The 18,867-nt window shown below is 39.8% G+C and overlaps 1 protein-coding gene across 5 annotated transcripts in view; it reads left to right on the forward strand.

Moving 5' to 3' along the window:
• Nucleotides 1–18,867, forward strand: part of LOC110838906 (uncharacterized) — a 253,543-nt gene that overhangs the window by 110,674 nt on the left and 124,002 nt on the right. For all 5 annotated transcript variants that reach the window (XM_087358251.1, XM_022082562.2, XM_087358254.1 and 2 more), the window contains exon 2: nucleotides 16,708–16,891. In XM_087358251.1, coding sequence (XP_087214377.1) covers nucleotides 16,708–16,891 — 184 coding nt within the window. The remainder of the gene's footprint in view (nucleotides 1–16,707; nucleotides 16,892–18,867) is intronic.

Below are 18,867 nucleotides of genomic sequence, written 5' to 3' on the forward strand. Positions count from 1 at the left end.
GTCTTGGAAGAGGAACCGAAAAGGGGGGGGGGGGTGTTTTTGACTAGCAGAGTTACGATCAGCTCCACAAGAATGATTCTGCTCGATGCCTTTAGTTATGAACATTTATCATTTGTCTTCTGGCAATCCTCGTACATTAATTTGTGCGCGACATATCCCCTTGTTTATTCTGGTTTTCATCTGCTGGTTTGTTTGTATACACGCATGTAAACTTATACACGAGCTCTGAACAACGCATATTGCTACTTAAATTACGCCCGCTTCAGCACACAACAGTAAAATTCAACTTTACGTAAAAGCATGTGAAGGGACATGCCAGGAATGGTACAGTGGTAACACAAAACACGCAGAAGTCCGAGCATGGAACATTTATTCCTCGTATATTTCCAACTCGACAGCAGTTAACTGCAGTTTCCATTAAATAACCCATAATAGCTCAAAATTAATATCCTGCTTAGTGTGTTGGGTTTTTCCCATCTCACATACGTCTCCAACACAGAGATCGTAGGTTCGAAACACGCTTGCAGATGAGCTGCACCAGCATCTAAAGAGTTTGCGCGCTGAATAAATGGAATTTATAGAAACGTGTATGATTAGAACTCAGCGTGAAAACAGAAAGAGAAGGGCGGAAGGATTCCGCGTAATGAGGAACTTCGTCACCTGTACCAGTGTTTGTAAACTTTTTTTGGTACAGCGAATCACCTCCCCAAAGTTATCTCGTAGATTTTGAACGTCGCGGCTGAAAGGTTGCCACTTGTGATTCATATTTGCCCGGCAGGATACGGGCTATCCGATCTGAGGTTCTCGTTATTTTCTTCAGTCCCGCAGCCAATTTCCGGGTTGTAAAATTGTGCCACGACCGCTGTTTTTGTGTTCTTTCCAACTAATTATTGAATGATAATTATATGTGTCTTTATATATCTAGTCTCAGCACATGACAGCATCGTTAAATAAACCACATATTCTCTGAATAGCTAGATCTGTCTGTAAAGGTTATATAATATACAAAATGTTGTTTAATAAAATGTAGTTTTAAGTTTTAATCAATGTAAAATGGAACCCATTCGAGGAAATCTGAGGTCTGCGCAACGGTGAAGACGTCGGCTGTGGTCTTTTGGGTTTTGACGCCGCGTGCGGCCTTGTAAGCGACTATACCAACGTTTCGGAGGAACATATGACCTCCATCTTCTCCGAAACGTTTATGATTACCTACAAGATCATACGCCATCGCAACCCAAAATACAACAGTCGACAGTTTAATGATGTTTACAGCGTCATTTTCTTCAAGATATTTTTCATATGGCTTATTCTGTCGTGGCATGAGCCTTGCGAGGGTTGCTGTAGGTATCTACATTTCAGATGGGATCGTAAAGTGGGCGGGATCCCCATTGATAGCATCCTAATGAAGACGAATATGACCTCAGGCAGAGCTGAAGAAATCGATACTCCTTGGTTAGACCTCTTCAGCTAAATGGGTTAGGTCAAGTGGACATCACAGAGAAGAGTTGCGGGACTAGTCTTCCTAGCCACTCTGCGGAACAGTGATAGAGCTGCATGTTTTTGCCCCTTGATTAAGCTACTGACTTCCGAAGTATCTAACGCCATGGCGGAGAGGCTGTCTTGAAAATTCGATAGTTAATCAGCCGGTCAAAAACTTATTTGTTATATTATATCTGAAACTTTGTTAATGCATTCACCAAGACAGTACATTCGTCACTACTCTCACCCAGTTGAATCCACACTCTCAAACCCTTTTTATCCAAAATACAGTTTAATATTATCTTATAGTCTGCTTCAGGTATCAAAAGGGATCTGTTGTCTTTAGAGTTTCCGAATAATATGCTTGTAATTGTCATCTACCCCATGTGTGCTATAGGACTAGCTCATCCTCCTTGATAGGTGATGGGTACAAGTTAATAAGTATCGTGTTACGTAATTTCTTGCGTCGTAGGTTCATATATACTCTCTTTAAGAGCGATCAAGTCAATGCAATCCTGTTACGACCTGTTATGTGTATGTGGCTGTGGGAAGGGGTGACAACTGAATATGGTACCCATCAGATTGTAACAGCTGGCCTCACAAAACGCACCCACGACCTCTTTCTAAGTTCTTGCTCGAGTGGTCACTGGTTATTGGAGAAATAAGGTTGAAAACTTTGCTCGTTTACTCAGAAATGCACCTCGAATGGAAGGCTGAAGCATGCACTGCTTTTGAAACGGATTGTACTCAGTTTTATTGATCAACATGGATATATCCACTATTAATGAGATTCGAATCCCGCTGTATTGCAAAATTTAACGTAATTTATCATTTCACAAAAGTTAATTTTGTGCTATTAAGTTTTAGTATGTCGAATTGTGGTAGGAAATGCTGATGGTGCACGGCGGAAGTAAGCCGTCATACGTCGGAGAGGTTGGCTCGAATTCCGTCGGAAATTGGTGATATTTCCGATCGTAGCTGATAATTAATAGCTTATAGGAACTTGCGATGTTCGAAGTGGAAAGCTTTATTAAACTGTAACACTGAACAGTAATCTAATGAAGATGGAACGCAAATCTAGATACTGCATTTTTAAAAAAATTGTGCTCTTAATGTGAGAGGGACTTGGAAAATATAGGATAATGTTTTGTGGGTACATATACAGAGGGGAATGATGTTGTTGGCTGTGACGCCGTGTAGAATTCTGGGTACATACAAACATTTTTAATACTCTTTCCATCTTCAGTCCTGAGGTTGGAGATAGTCTGTCTTTCCGAAACGCTATTATGCACCCAGAATTCTACGCGCCTTCACGGCCAAGAGCAGCAACCATTATTCTCCGTGAGAATCTCAGGTCTCACAGGTTAGTGATTATATGCGGTAGTAACATCGGGGGATACGAAACAGAATTCTTTGGAAGTAATTACGATGCTGACCAGGTCATACCGAATGAAAAGTGGTTTAGTTCTGATCACGAACACTGGCTTGGAGAATGTTGTTTGCATCATACGCACCTGCAGTGGAAGCGACCTAACTTAGCCTGTGGGGAAAGAGCTATTGGCAACCACTGAATCATACGTGCCGCAGCTGTTCTGGACACGAAGATGAAGGGGAGCATTCCCATGTCCATAAACGGATTTGAACTCCTGTCATCCAGTCCTGAGTGTTTCTGAGCTGGCCTGAAGGTACAGGAGTTTCGGTGAGATTTTAGGTCCTCACGGACGCCGGTATCAAGGTGGCTGTGTTCTGGGATGTTGCGCCGTTTACTCTGGTAGAAAATGACGGACGGTTAAGAGTTTGCTTTCTGCTTCCTTCATCAGGGCGGTGAGTAAATCGGCACCTCTGAAATTTGGGCCGTTTTCTACCAGGGTACACGTGACAACATCCTAGAAGACAGCAATCTTCATACAGGAATATCCGTTTCGAAGCGTTTGTGTGAAATGTGACATATTTAATTTTGGTTATGATTTTGAAGCACGGTCACTGAAAAAGAAATATAAATAAGAAGTATTAGAAAAGGCATGCACCTAAAACGATCGAAATAAAAGGGAAATCGAGGGACTAGCATGTATCGAGTAATATGTGCGAAGATTACACACCGATAAGTTTAGTAATTTCTAATCTTCAGTTTATATTGTTTTGTTGAATAAATCAATGATATTAAATTGGCAGGACGTAGCACTACCAGGAGATGAGATCTTCATGCAGCATTTTGTTTGGACAACATTAAAGGACGGGAGACTCGTGTAAATGGGTAGATTGCATTAAGTACGATTTCTTTGGTGCGTATCTTCGAGTCCACATGACGTCACAATTCAGAATAACAACGTCGATATCCGTGTAATTATCTGAAGATACTTAAGAAAACAAAGAAAGAAAATGCCAGTGAATGTCGTGAAGAAGGGAATATAAAGAGAGGAAGAAGAGACGAAGCTGTGAATTTAAATGGAGCGGTGAAGTGTTAATTCAAATGCTAACGACTCCTCACCTTTGACACTTTCGCGACGTTAGGTCGAGCAGATATTGCAACTCATTCGTCTCCACAATATCTGTCATAATTCCTGATCCTGCGAGTCACTGTAATAAAGCCTAACGAAGATATATGACCTTCTAACTTTTCTAGCGACCGCTGGCTTTAATTATTCCTTTTTTGGAACGTAACCGGCTTAATGGCACATAAACTATGCAAATTAAAGTTACATTTGACTTCGCTTCGTTCTGCCGCAGCCAGTCGATCGAATAGAAGCTATTGCTATTCTTCCGACATTTCCATTTTTACGTGTGTTCTGGAATTCTGTGCGTTATCGACAGGAAACAAAGCTTCTCGGCTGGTGGATTGAAATGTGTCCTGTTCAGAGTTTTATTGAGTTGCTGCTTCTGTAGTTCAAATTTGCCCCGAATTAAAGAAAATACAAAGAGTATTTTATATGTAGAATCAATTGGATTCAACATGCTGGCAGAATGCATAGAGACAACCGAAACTGAAAAATGTGCGAACTTCGTAGATGAACACCGGAAAATGTTTTGGACGATAGAAGGCCGAAATCGTGATTATGTTAATGTTTACTATAATTATGAAGTTCATGATCTCAATGATAGAAATGTTTGAAATTTCAGTTTCTCGCGGCTGCGAGTACGATGATGACACCCTTTTTGGATTGGTAGAAGTTGACAGACGTTTCAGAAGTATGTACTACCCCCGTCATCAGGATGATGAATAATCACCCTGATGATGGATGCTGTGCATACTCTGAAACGTTGGTCAGGTTCTACTATATACGCGGAGCAATATCCCAGAAGGGTGTCATCTTCAATAGTAATGTCTGTCTATTTATTTGTTTGCATGCATGACCCTTCATTTAACAGTGCGTTATGTGGATGTATTAATACCTTTTCTCCTAAATCAGTTATTCTACAAGAACAGTAATAATGAACATGAACGAAGTGATCGCAGACCTGTGAAGTGGAGTCACCAGAACACTTGGAGTACCTTGTATACTGCAACACATCAAACATCAACCATAAAATTTTGTCGGGTAATCAGCCGTGTCAGATCGTAGCAAAAGTCAGACGTTTAGCAGTAGTCTCTGTTCCATCACTCATCAGGATTTTTGCTGCATCACAGCGCCATCACACTGCTTGCTGTTTGTCATGTTAACACTTGCTATGGACAGTTATGGTATACTAACTGCAGAATTAAAGTTTTACTTAACAACAGAAATGAAAAAACTTTTGCTATTAAAATGAGCACCGTCCAGAAACTTTGCAGTTAATCTGTGTAGCAGTTTTACTAAAAGACAGTTGTCAGTTATGATTCGCCCAAGTATTGTTATGAGTGTGCTCTGTGACCATTGCCATGATTATGTTGTTAAGGGATTTTGACCCTTTCTGGAGTTTACAGAGGAATTAAAGCAAGTGATGTTTCGAGTTTTGAAGCCCCTATATTAAATGTTTTAAGAGTTTATGAACTCACGATTATTTTACAGAACTGTGTAAAATATGACTCTAGGTTTATGAACACTTTAAAGATCTGTAACTTAATGAAATCGTTTAGGGCGAGTTAAGAAAATGTTTCAACTTCATCTCTTAAGTCAAGGTGCTTGAAACTCGAGAGGTTAATTTCACGAGAAAGTTGTAACTCAAATTTTAATACTTGTTGAATGCGTTTTGTCATATCTTTAGAATCCAGTTATGTTAACATTTCACGTGCTGTTACTACAGTAGTAAATTTCATAACTATTATTAGATCCGGTATATCAGATTAAGTGGAAAATGTTTAACTTCCTTGTTTATAAAAGAGTCTCGTAAACAGAATTTGAAAAGACTATGTGAAGGTTGAAAGAATGATTCAATATAATTCAGTATTCGGCAAAATTTTACTTCCGTTCTCTTTAATGCATTTCATTGGTTCGAATTCTGACAGTGTGTAGAATTTTAAACTTTAAAGTAATGTGTAAGGTTGTGGAAAATATTGGGGTTCTGACGTGCATATTTTTGGGCTAATTCATTTTAGTTCATATTGATATAATATTTTAATTCACACGAAGTTCATTATATTACCATCTTTGTAATAAACGACCGGGTCTTCCAAACACTATGGGTATATGGCGTGAAATATAGGCGTATATCCTTCCAGTATAAACAAGGCTTATTTGAAACAATTTTAGAAATAATATTTACTTAAGAAGATACAAAAAAAAGCGTAGCTTTGTTAACTTGTTACGTAGAATAATAATCTCTTATAGAAATGCCATTGGAAGAACTAAAATAAAAAGCAGCCTTCATATACTTTCTTCATCCTCAGTGAAACATTTTATGGTATCCTGAAAAGGAATGGGAAGAGATCGAAACTAGAAATCCCTTAGTCTAAGCCCAAGTCTGAGTCTACGTAATTACAATGAGGATTCTTTATCTGGTAATAGGCATCAGATCACAAATGATACGGTAGCAAGTGGATTAAGAAGACACTTTGCAAGTTAAAGGAAAATTCAAATGGGAATCATGGTTTATTAATTTATTCAGAGAATTTGATTCTAGAAGGAATTTATATTTTGCTTGTAGAGTGGGAAATGTGTTGCATGATTCTGTTGAATAAATTTATTTTACACATTTGAAACCAAAGCTCATCTAAATATTATTTAAGAATTTAATTCTTTCCGCATGTCTCCTTGACAACGATCAACTTATTAATTTATAACTTCTGCCTTTGGGTTAAAGCCGCGCCGAATGCTTGATACTAACCAACGTTTCGGCAAACACTGCAGTTGCTATCTCATTTTCCTTGAGTTGATTATCCTAATAAAATTCGGTGAACAGTACAAATTGTGGAGATTCTAATTGTGCAGTTTTTTTTTGCATTCTGCCCCTATTTGTCCCTCTTAGGTCCAAATGTTCTTCTGAGCACCCCTTTTTCAAACACTTTCACTCGCGTACTTTCCTTTACACGAGAGACGAAGTTTCACATCCATGTAGTTTTTAATTTTTTTAAGCTTTCCTTTTCATATAGATATGGGAAGGCATAAGATGGTGGACTGCGTGATAGCAAGCTTTACCCGAATTCAGTCCACTTTTAATTTCCTCGCGAATGCTGCATTTGATTTGTTACTGTGGCTGTTAACACATAAATAGACGTAAATGTGAATCCAGGTATCTAGAACCAGCTGACGTGGCTAAAATGGCACCATAATACATGACCACAATTTCATGGAAACATTAAAGCTTTAGCTTATAATAATGGTGACGTTGTATAGGAGTGCAGAGACGGCAGAGGGAAAGAGATGCCTGCAAAGAAACGCTACTTAATATTGTTATTTATCGCCGGCTTTCTGGTTGAACAAAATGGAGGGTCTTTCTACTAAACAAAGGTTTCTGTTGGAATTCTGGACGGGTTTTGTAGACATTATTATTTTAAGTGGGATTTAAGAACTTTATATGACAAGAAACGAAGTTTATGTAGGAAATTGTCTTCCATTTTAATAAAGTGAACATTGAAAGTATAATTTAAACATTTTTTTCCCCTCGCCTTTCCACTCTCGGTGAGAGTTACAATTCAGTTACGGTTTCAGTCAAGCCCGCCGTTAGATTGTCTACCGATATTTCTCCTTCCTAGTGAGTGGTAATTCTAAGTGCGAGGTTCTCACGGCGGCTAGCATGAAGGTGACGACAGTCTTCTGCGATATTGCGCCGTTTACTCTCGTAGAAGGTGACCGACGTTTCATATCGCCATGATAGTGGAGTCAGAAAGCACTCACTTCCGAAACGTCTATCAAGTTGTACAAGACTACACAGCAAAATATATCAGAATGCTGCGATTCTCGTAATTATAATATTTTAAAAACCCATCTTTTGATTGTCCCTGTGGATGTTTTATCCGCTTCTGTGTAAGTATATATTATATGATAGTAGACAACCTGGAAATGAAGTCAGTATGTTCGTCCGAAAGTCCATACAGCGTTAGAACACAGAAGACTAACGTTGATAGCTTTACCGCCGTGAGAACCTCAGATCTCAAAGCTGAATACATTTAAACTGTTTTATATGACTCAGCCCTTCAATACTATTCGAAATTCCAAAAGCAATCCGTACTAAAATTGGCCTGGAGTAATAAACTTGCCATTGCTTTTATATTGGTCGGAAGGAAATAACAAATGAGAATAGTGGAAGCGACGGAATTTTGTTTTTATCCGATCGTTAGTAAGGAATAAATAATCATAAATGTAAAGAAGGCAGTGGAAAAGAACAGGTTATAACACGTATGAATGAAATATTAAAATAAATTGTAAAAGGAGTGGCTGTAACGTGTGGGGAAAATGCTTTAAAGCTAATCGTGAGGATGCGAGAGAATTAGGGAAAGAAAATAACAGGAGATGATGATGATATGTGCAGTACCTAAGCAGTTCTTCAGGTTATCGGAATGGATGCTTTGTTGGGAGATCTAAACGTAGATGGGAGGTTAATGTTAAAATATAAAATACTTTGTGGAGTTGACTGAATTCAGCTGGCTTAGAATATTAGGCTGCAGTGGCAAGATTTTGAATACATTTTGATGAATTATCATGTTTCATAAAATGTTTTTAACTTTCTTTAATATCTTTGTTATTACTGACTTCTCAATTAATAATCTGTATTGTCGGTTGTGTTGATAGTTTGTTTTTTGATTCGTCCATATGAAGTTCGAGTTTCCAAGTTGGTGAAAATTTTATTTCGATTAAAATTTTTTTTACCGTAATAGCTGGGATTTGTTTTTATGACGACCAAAAATTCTTTCAGAAGACCTTTTCTTGAAGTAACTCTCATGGATTACTGGAACAGAATATTAGAGGAATACTCATCAGTCTCAGAGATAATATTTTATACCGGGCCGGATATTACGTTTTCAGCCATTTCTTGGAAAAAAAAACCCGGAAGGAAGATGAAGTTCTGTGTGCCGAGCCCCGTTCTGCTGTGCGTTTCGCCGAGCACCGTTTTCCGCTGCTTCGGCAAGTAACCAGTCAGTAACTGGATTTTAACGAGTCTGTCATTACAGTTTGCCATCCGAACTCATAACTAGCAAAATTATGACGCCGTCGACTTTCTTAACTAACTCCGACTCCTTGAAGCAGAGTTCTTGATTACCTAATAGTACGCTCAGTTAGTCAAGAAATTGTCTGCCTTGTATAGAACCAGAATGTTCATTACCAAGTTGATAAGAGCCCGTGACTCGAAGCTGTCCTGAGCCTGCTTAATTCAATCCACAAACAATTTGTATTGATACCCAGAATTTATATTGTTCTCCCATCCACACCTCCCCCCCCCCCCCCAAGTTGTCGCCGTCAACCATTTCGCAGCTCCTCATGCGTGCTACAAACCCCGTCCATCTTATCTTGGTTTTATCTCGTTGATATCGTTTGGTGAATCTTGAAAGTTATGAACCTCCTGAATGTTCGCCGTGTCCTGTTACATACGCTCATACTCCATGACTGATTCGGATGCTCACCTCACCCCTTTGTTCTGACACGGCCGTTTAGTTTGTGTTGTATGTATAACGAATATAACCTTTTAGGGGGTCGTTTTCGTCTGCTGGCCTTCATATTTAGCTCAAGGACCGTGTGAATGAAATTAGATTTGTTAAATTTATGTGCGGATTATTTATCTGCGCCTTTTAAACTCGACGGGCATCAGGAGGTTTGTGGATCAAGAAGTTGGAAGAAGTTGACGGAACCGGGGGTAACCTTGCTGGACTTAGGCGCAGTGCTGCTTTGATGAGCGAAGGAGGAGGATGGCTTGAACTAGGAGATGAAGAAGAAAGATGGGGAAGAAGGAGGAATACAAGAAGAACTGAACAAAGTAGAAGAGCAGAAGTGTGTGAAGTAGGAAGAATGAAGAGGAATTTGGACGTAGAAGAGGATAAGAAGAAGAAGAAGTAAGAAGATATCCGTCTTCTGGGTTGTTGCGCTCTGTAGTCTGGTCGATGTTTACCAACGATTCATCGCCCTGATGATGGAGGCAGTATGACCTCTGAAACGTTGGTTAACATCGACCAGACTACACAGCGCAATAACCCAGAAGACGGATATCTTCATACTCACCGCTGTGAGAACCTCAAGTCTTACAAGAAGAAGTAAGTTTGAAGAATATGTCTTCGCGTTATGGGTGCGTTATGTTTGATGTAGGTGGTGTTCGGCTGCAGAAAAGTCTTGGCGAAATATTTTATGCGGGCGTGCTGTGAGGCAAGCTATGTTCCTCCATATTCAACGCGGGTCATTAAACGGGATGCGGTTCGCTCCGGTCCACCCAGTAAACGTCATTTTACGAGACATCGTAGCATCGCAGTGTAAACAAATGAAGGCAGAGACGAGGTGTAAACTGTAATGTGGCTGCGGGCATTGAATTTCATTGCCCGCTGTGGTTGCATGCCTTGTCTGCCTCTCGGTGGACTGTGCTGGACAAGTACGATTCCGGTATTTTATAACGCTGTGTCAGCTGCTTGTAGAATATTTGGACGTGAGATGGAGGAAGTGGCCTGAAGGGAAAGAAGCACTTGGAAGACCTAGACATAAATTCAGATACAATATTTAAATTAATCTTGAATAATAGGATGTGGATTTTGGACTGGAGTAGAATACAGTGGCTAGCTGTTCTGAACACCGTAATGAACCTGCGGACTTCATAAAAATCGGGCAATTTCTTGATTAGATTTGCTGCAACTAGCTTCCGAAGAACGAGCCACCGAGTTGGTCATAGTCATCTGAATGTAGAAGCAGTGTCTGATTCGTGAAGAATAACAAACTAGAAATCTGTCAAATAATATATGATCCTTCTACACACGTATCTTACTTACAACACACCGCCTGTTCACTACATGTTTCTGTCAAAAAGGATCATTTTAATGCGATATGTTAAGAATACTGATGACTGTACGTCACTCTGCATTAAACGCTCCTGATACTGTGATAATATGCCTATAACGTGGCACGTACAGAAACCTAAATAGCTACGTGATTTGTACTGAAACTGTAGCAGATTTCATTTCGGATGTTTCCCCTCGAGCGATAATCCTAGGATCCTTTCAACGTGATGCGGATATTATGAATTACTGTACGCCAAATTTCCAATTTGTCGTTGCTCTGGCCATAGCTTTTATCTGTTCTGCTACTATAGACCGATTAATTAAAGTTTATTGATGGAAACTGCAACGGATGGAGGCCATGAAAGAGAGATAAATAGCATTCTGGGACGGATGTTGCAGTCGGCGGAGGATTGGTAACCAGTTCTCTATATTGAATACCACATGTTTCGCATGAAAAAGAACTGCTTTCAGTCGCATTGAGTGGTTCTCAGACGTTTTGTCCGCGGTGTGTGGAACAGATGTGCTGCGTGGCACCGTTGGCAGCTCTCGTCTGCTTTGTATTGTTTAATTGTAGAAGGAACAGAAAAGCAAGTGATAAGGCAGAATTTTAGGCGACTATGAAGATACTCGAGTTCTGTAATATTTTAAGGATTTAGGTTAAATTTAACGTGGAAACTACACGTTGAGAGTTGGGAGTCGACTTACATTTTTGTGTTGATATTCGTATTAAGTCGTACTAACCGAGATACAGTTTCATATCCGTATCTCTTTATTATATCCAAGAGGGATGAATTGACAGGCGGGTGTTGAAAACTGCGTAATAACGAACTCCATAATTTCCACTCTTCACCACTGGGCGCCGTTGCGTTGTGATTGTTGTATGTTGTAGATCGGAAACGAAGAAGTAGGATTTGAGGTTCTCAGGGCGGCGCCTATGAACATGACCCTCTTTGCTGGATTTTGCGCCACCTAGTCTCACAGACTTTCGCCGACGTTTCAGAAGTTCTTACTGCCCCATCATCAAGGTGATGAGTGACTCTGAAATACCGGTAAACTTTGCCAGACTACACGGCGCAACATCCCAGAAGACAGTCATCTTTGGAAATTAGGAACTTCTTAGAGCCAATCTTTCAATTTTTTTCTGATGATAGTTGGCAAATGTGGATGGGATATTTGAAAAACATTTCAAGGCAGTTTTTTTCCCTCCTTGAAGATATGAAATTATGAAGAGAATCCAAGTTTACGTCGTCCCCCCCCAAAAAATATGCCGATATTTCTACTGGGAAACGGAGTAAAACTAATCCTTCATAGCCCATAAGGTTGAGGTGGGTTTTCGATGGAAAGAATCGTGTTTGAATCTTTGAAGAGGAAAGAGGATTGAGGAACGCAAAGTAGATTAAAAAGAAGGGACGACGAGAGAGAAGAGAAATTAGAAAGAAGATACTCTGCAGGGAGACATGAGCAATGGAAGAGAACGATGTTTGCCAGAGGCGGATGAGAAGTCTGCGCGAAGCATATTTTGTGGTTTAGACTGCTCACATAGTGCAGATAGCTAAGCTTCTTTGCTTCAAGTGCAGTAGTCAAGTGGTCAGGTCAGGTTAGGTTAGGTCGTTCAAGTCCCGAACTGCGTTCGCGAGTCTCTGCTACTTCCTGAGACGCATTGGACGTTACGTGGGAGGAACGACTTATCGTTATTTACGAATGAATTTATTAAGTCTGTCGTTTACCGCTTACAAATGGTCGCATGTGAGTTCGTGATCGCGTACGCCCACCTTTTGGATTACACATATTTTTCTTAATTCTTGACCAGTTATACGTGGGCCTTTTCAGTGTGTTATATCGTAGCCCAGAGGTTCTCAACAAGCGGCCCGCGGGTTTGCTTTGTACGGCATAGCGTACGTTTATGAGATGTAGTGTCACTCTGACAAAAAATGGTTCAGCGGATGTTGCAAAACAGATCTTGTTAATATCGTCAGTATTTGGCAGTAAGTGTCGCTATGAGAAAATTGTTCTGTAAAATGAAGACGTAGGGCACGTATCAGTTTGGAACGCAATCGAGTCGCAGCAAAAGTAATTGAACCTGATATTGAATTAGCTATAAAAGGAAAAGCAGTTACAAATATCTTGCTGATGACTGATTTTGCACAAGAAAATTGAGTAATGTAAACCTGCTTGTGCTCGTAAGTTTGTAGCGCTCTTAACAAATTTCTGTGGCGTTTAAATACATTGTCGACGTTTATGACCTTGCGGACTGAAAGTTGTCATGGCTCGTGAGTAATGTGACTCCATGAAATCAAAGTCCAGTCAGGTCGACAATCCGCTATTGCGTGTCTCTGCGGATTCGTATTCGAGAGGTCACCGATTTGAATCTTGGCTTAGAAACCGTTTATCTTGAGACTTTTCGTGGTCTTCCTCGGTTCCTTCATCCAAATTATGAGCAAAGCTGCTAGTAAAAGACCATATCTTAAGGCAATATATTAACTACAGCAATACTGGATATTTACATTCTTCCAAACAGTTCCGTTTTTCCACCTAAAAAATCGTACGTTTATTTGGAACACCTTATGCAGTAGGGCCCTGCATCCAATTCCAGACAAGGGAGGCAAAACCATTGTGGTACCCGCATAATTTTAAGTTAAGAAAACCCTGGAAAACCGAAGCAGACCAACTGCAGAACCTAAATAAGAAAGGGAGCGTAAAGAGGAATGGGTTGGTTTGGTACACACTGAACATTTTTCATTGTCTCACTTTCTTTATCTCCTCCATAACAGCATAGCCATATATATATATATATATATATATATATATATATATATATATAAATAATGGTGGCTTTCCCTGCAGCGCTACCAGCATCATTGGTTTGAACTAATCCGTTTATGTTTTCTTTAGACAAGAAGAAAAATTAATTACTGGAGATTCTCTGCCCCATTTATTTGCTCAGAGGAACGTTTTGATAAATTTTCCTATCTGTAATTTGAATCAGGGTACTCTCCCTACAATTTTATTCTGCAATAAAAATGTTGTGTAACTGGAATGCCTTGCATTTTGTCCAATTAGCATCCGCTTTTCATATGTCCAGGTGCATGTTTTGTTGAACACACGAGATGTAATATTTCATGCAGTCGGCATTAAATTTGTGTATTTCTTGCTGTGACTCAAGCGGATGGCACCAAGTATTTAGCCGAACCTTAAATACCTCACATCTCTAAACAGACGAGCTCGAGAAGGATTTCCTTCTTCATCCTGCATGCATTGAGTAGTGTTAGTTTTTAAGCGAATACTAAATATTGTACAAATGGTACAGTCTCTAAGCTAGTTACTAGGGAGACGGAGTGAATTGAGTCCCGTCACCAGAAAGTAGGAGCAAAACATAATTTAACGACAAATTTTTCGAAAAGCAACAGAATGCAATTGTTTGCAACAAAGTAACACGTCAGTATGCTATTGGTAATGAAATTAAGGGCAGATTACGTTTCGGAAATATCTGTCACCGTTGTGTTCATAATCCTCAATCCTCAAATGTCTTATCTAAAATCGTAAGTATTTAAATATTCCTGTTTTTTTCTTGTGAGTGGGAAGAGACCACTTGGAAAACCTGAACGCAGATGGAACTACAAGATTACGCCTGGATTTGGAGAAATTAAATGAAAAGAACTAGCTTATTTTCCAATCGATTAGCTGTACTTTAATAAACCTTTTGAGTTTTAGTAACCGAGCTGCTATCAACTTCCGCAAGGAAACTCTTGAACCATGGAGCTAATTTGTTAGTTTCGAAATGAGCACATCTGTGAATATGATCTGTCGAATTTTCATATTTCGTGTGGATTATGCAATGTGATGTGGAAGGGATATTCATCAAACACAGTGGAAACTCCCAATGAACGTTTGGTTGCTGAATCATTTGGGCGTACCGGATTTTTTTTAATTTTACAGTCTGTGGGATATTATGACAGCAGATGATGGACTGACTCCGTTTTTGTCTCTGATCATTCGGTAGTCATAGCGGACAGATCTAGTTAAATACTAACTCCATGCTCTTTAGTCTTGAGACCGAATGATTTAATGATTCTGTCTTTATTCACTCAAATGCTTGAACAACAAATTCCATTGATTGATTACAAAATACTCCACATACAGAGCACAGTTGCTCAGAACTGCTTACGATTGTCAGTAAGAACAACACTCACACAAATGAATATTTCAGCAGGAAATACGAAAGTAAATCTTCTTTGTTTTCTTCCGCGCCTTCATTTATATTTCCTTCTTTCTTTCGTTTGTATGCGCGTTCACGACTTTTCTAAGCACCTGCTAAAATAGGTCCTTCCGTTTGTCTGTTCTCCTGTCTGTACGTGTGATACGTCTCGATAGCACAAAAATCGATTCTGACGAGATTTTGAATTGGAGGGTTTTACGAAGAATCGTCGAGCCATTTTTTTTAATTAGTTCGGGGAGTTTTAACGAGCACTCTACACAAGTATGATTACGTGTTCGGTATTATCTACCCAACGCATCTACCAAAGTGTGCCCTATACCGTATGCTTCTACAGCATTTTTCTACCTCAGTTGCTCTTTTGTTAATTTTTTCCACATTTATTTTCATTTAATGTTTTGGATATTCTTTCTCATACTATTCGTTTGTAATTACGTATTTTTCCTTCTTTCTCCGAGCCCTTATTTCTTCTACACTGATTGTAACGATTAAATTGAATGCCGTATTCGTTGAGTATAAAGTTGTCAAAAGCTTCCTTTACAAACTCTGCCTCCACTCAAACGCTGGCAGGCAGAGAATTTTATGGTTAAAATAAATTCTTGGTCTGTACTAAATTTAAAATTCGTACTTCTTGTTATGCTGTTCCCGGAGCAGTAATGCATATCTTTCGTTTCGTATTCAGGAGCAGGGTTGAAATAACGCCTCTTTAAAAAATTTGCTTCTGGGTTCTTATTTCCTGATGTAAAATCCGATCTTCTCTTATTGCGTTCTGTCTCTTTGCGTTTCTTGGCAACCAGTTCACTTCCCTTAAAACCGTTTGATATGGAAACGAAACAAAGGCGACGTGTCGGAAAACAGAATTCGCGCTTCCACCATTATGATGATTTTCGGCAGAAGGAACCCGGTTATCGGTAGATCGGATGCAGTGTCGATGATATCTGCACCTGCGTTATTCGGGAACGAGTTTCCTCGTGAATAACGCGGAGAGTGAAGACAGAAGAAGGAAAAGATAGTCACTGTGACGCAAAGTAATCCCCCATACGTTACAGAAATAAAATATGACGGAAACCTTTACGTAACTTCCGTGGACACTTCCGTACTTCCGAATGATTGATTTTAGACAACGTGATTACACTGTATCTGGTTCAGAGGTTTTGCAGCTGCCCTGGGAAAATATGGAGCTCCAAAGACACAACGTCTTTTAAACATGCGGTCCTCTTTTCAGTTTGCTACGTGCGGTATGTGTCGCCGTACGTCATAGCGAGAAAAAGTTTTTCACATTAGTATGAACTGTTCGCATTTAATGCATGCTGATTTTGTAACCAGCATGTATAACGTATCGCCTGTTGCTTCGATATAAATTCTGCCTTCTTAACTTGTCAAGACGGACTTTGTGAGTTGGTGTAATATATATAGAATGTTCCAAAAAGATGTATACACACGTTCGGTGACTGCAGTAAAGACATTTTAATAAACGAAACCATTACATACGCCAGTATTGACACTTCGCGAATTAGCGATTCTATTATGCGTGTTAAAAATGACCACCGTTGGCTTCGTGGCGCAGTTTGCAGCGTTCATCGACTGACTGGCCGGGGAACGCCGTGTACACATCTTTCGGGACGGCCTGTATTTCTGCACGCGCCTTTTGTACTTGTGCCTCAGAAGTGAGAGCTTTGTGTTGCAGGGTACAACACCTACACTTACAATGAGACTGCCCACACGGAACGGGTCGCTGACGAGATCCTGAGTGTGAGGTACGAGGACGGCAAGTGGAGTAAGCCGTACTACGACTGCGGCGGAGGCAACATATGGATGCTGACCTACACAGTTCCCTTCTTCGGTTTCCACAACGACACTTACTTCTTCAAGTGAGTACCACTTCCCACGCATGTTACAGCTGCATCATGCCTGCCTTGTCTTGTACCCTTTACAAGCAAACTCTCTTGCGAGTATAGAAGCCATCGAGGTTCAAGAACGGGAAATGGATACTTATTCCTTAATTTACGTTGGGCCCGCTGTGCAGTTTGCCTACTGACAGTAATGCAATTTGTAACTGATGCATACATATTATCGACTAGCAAATCTAGCGTTCGAACACGTCGTCGTTTACGTATGGCGAAAAATGTTTTCGATTTAAGTCTCACGATCGCACAACCCCGCTTTAGTCAATGTGATTGATACATATTTTTGAAGGAAAACTGATGAATGTACACGTCGTCAGTGATGTGGCAGAAGGCATGTTGTTTGTAAACAGCTCCGCTAACACCTTCTCTTTTCTCGTACTGGAGTCAGGTCTGCATACCAGTGTAAGTATGTCCGTCACAGATCATGTAGGATAACAGCTACTTAGCGTATCAACTTGTCCCGACGTGTAGGCTTTGCTTCGTCATACCGAAATCTCGTTGCATAATATGTGTGTCCCTCGTCATGAGTCTGTATGATTTATATACCACGTCATCGTTTACGTGTTACAGACGCTACCTCGTGCATTTTCTGTCCGCAGGGATTTTTTTAATCTCCTGCTGATGGTAAATGCGTAACAGCACCTGTATCACATAGCCTGGGTGTGCTGATTACAAAAGAACGAACACGCGTGTGTATAAAACGCATACACACGCATATCAGCTGCATATTTAGAAAGACATGTTTGGGTGCGTAATTATACTTCGTATAAAATCAACGGGCACAAAGAGAAAGTGGACCGCTCAAACAGTGTTTGTAAATGGTTTGCACAGAAAATGTCTGCACTGTAGGTATATTAGAGTTCATGATGATAACAATAACAGCAGCAGCAGCAGTACAAGTCGAGGAATATCCCACTTTAAGGCAGCATTTAGAGAAGTCTACTGCAGCTTTGAAGGTACTTAACAGAGAAAACGCTGGTGGCTATAGCAACAAGAAACTGTTTTCATCCACCCTCATTCACATTCTTCGTCCGTTCTTGTGTCGCGAAAGGTGATTAATCATGTTCTGGAAGATATTCGCACTTAATGAACTCTCACCTCAAGAACAAGTTGAATGCTTATTTTGAACTTGCTTAATATGTTGCTCAGCCCAGAGAGTTAACAATTAAACAATAGTTCAGAAAGTCCAAATTATTTTTTTTCGGAATTCCTTATAGGGAGGACCAGGTTGTTATTTTAGGGACGGACTGAAAGAGCTTATAGCAGAAGAATGAGGCAAAGACTGGATGCAGATGATAAAATGCGCCTTAGAGTAACAGTGTGTGAACTTGCATTCATCTGACTAAGGTTAGGGCACAGTGGCGAGGTGTCATGGATGTGAGCCTGTACTTGAAAATTTCGTAAAATCACAGAATGTCTTCACCATCTGATAATCATTTTGAATTCGTGAAGAAAGTGCCTGTGCCATGAAATTTGTGATAGACGTTTCATATCCTGTCCGCAGAATATAGGAATAAAAATATAAAACTTTAGAACGACGGAATTGTGACACAACTCGTGTATTCGAGATTGACACGAATCTCTCGAGTGTCTGAGCACAATTTTGTGATATGAATATCATGACGTACGAAAGATAAGGCGGTTCAGAATTTATAGTTATATGGAATATAATATGTTCTCTACAAAATAGTGATGTTAATGTCCAGAACACAACATTTATGAAATTAATTAACCCTCTAGAAATGAAGCCGAAATATAGAGAGGGAAATTAGGGAAATAAAAGAGATTTTTTATACAAAAAACTCTTCTAAATCTTGTTTGAAAATTCTGTTCCTACCCAAAATAAAACACGTCTCTGTGACAATGATAAATTGGTTAATGCAGTTTATTTAAGTAATCGCTGTTTATTCCGAGAATCATAGGGAGCCATAAATACACTT

This window comes from Zootermopsis nevadensis, unplaced genomic scaffold (assembly GCF_977971745.1).
Source record: "Zootermopsis nevadensis isolate Lab colony 2312 unplaced genomic scaffold, Znev_1.0 Znev_ptg000029l, whole genome shotgun sequence".
NCBI classification, from domain to species: domain Eukaryota; kingdom Metazoa; phylum Arthropoda; class Insecta; order Blattodea; family Termopsidae; genus Zootermopsis; species Zootermopsis nevadensis.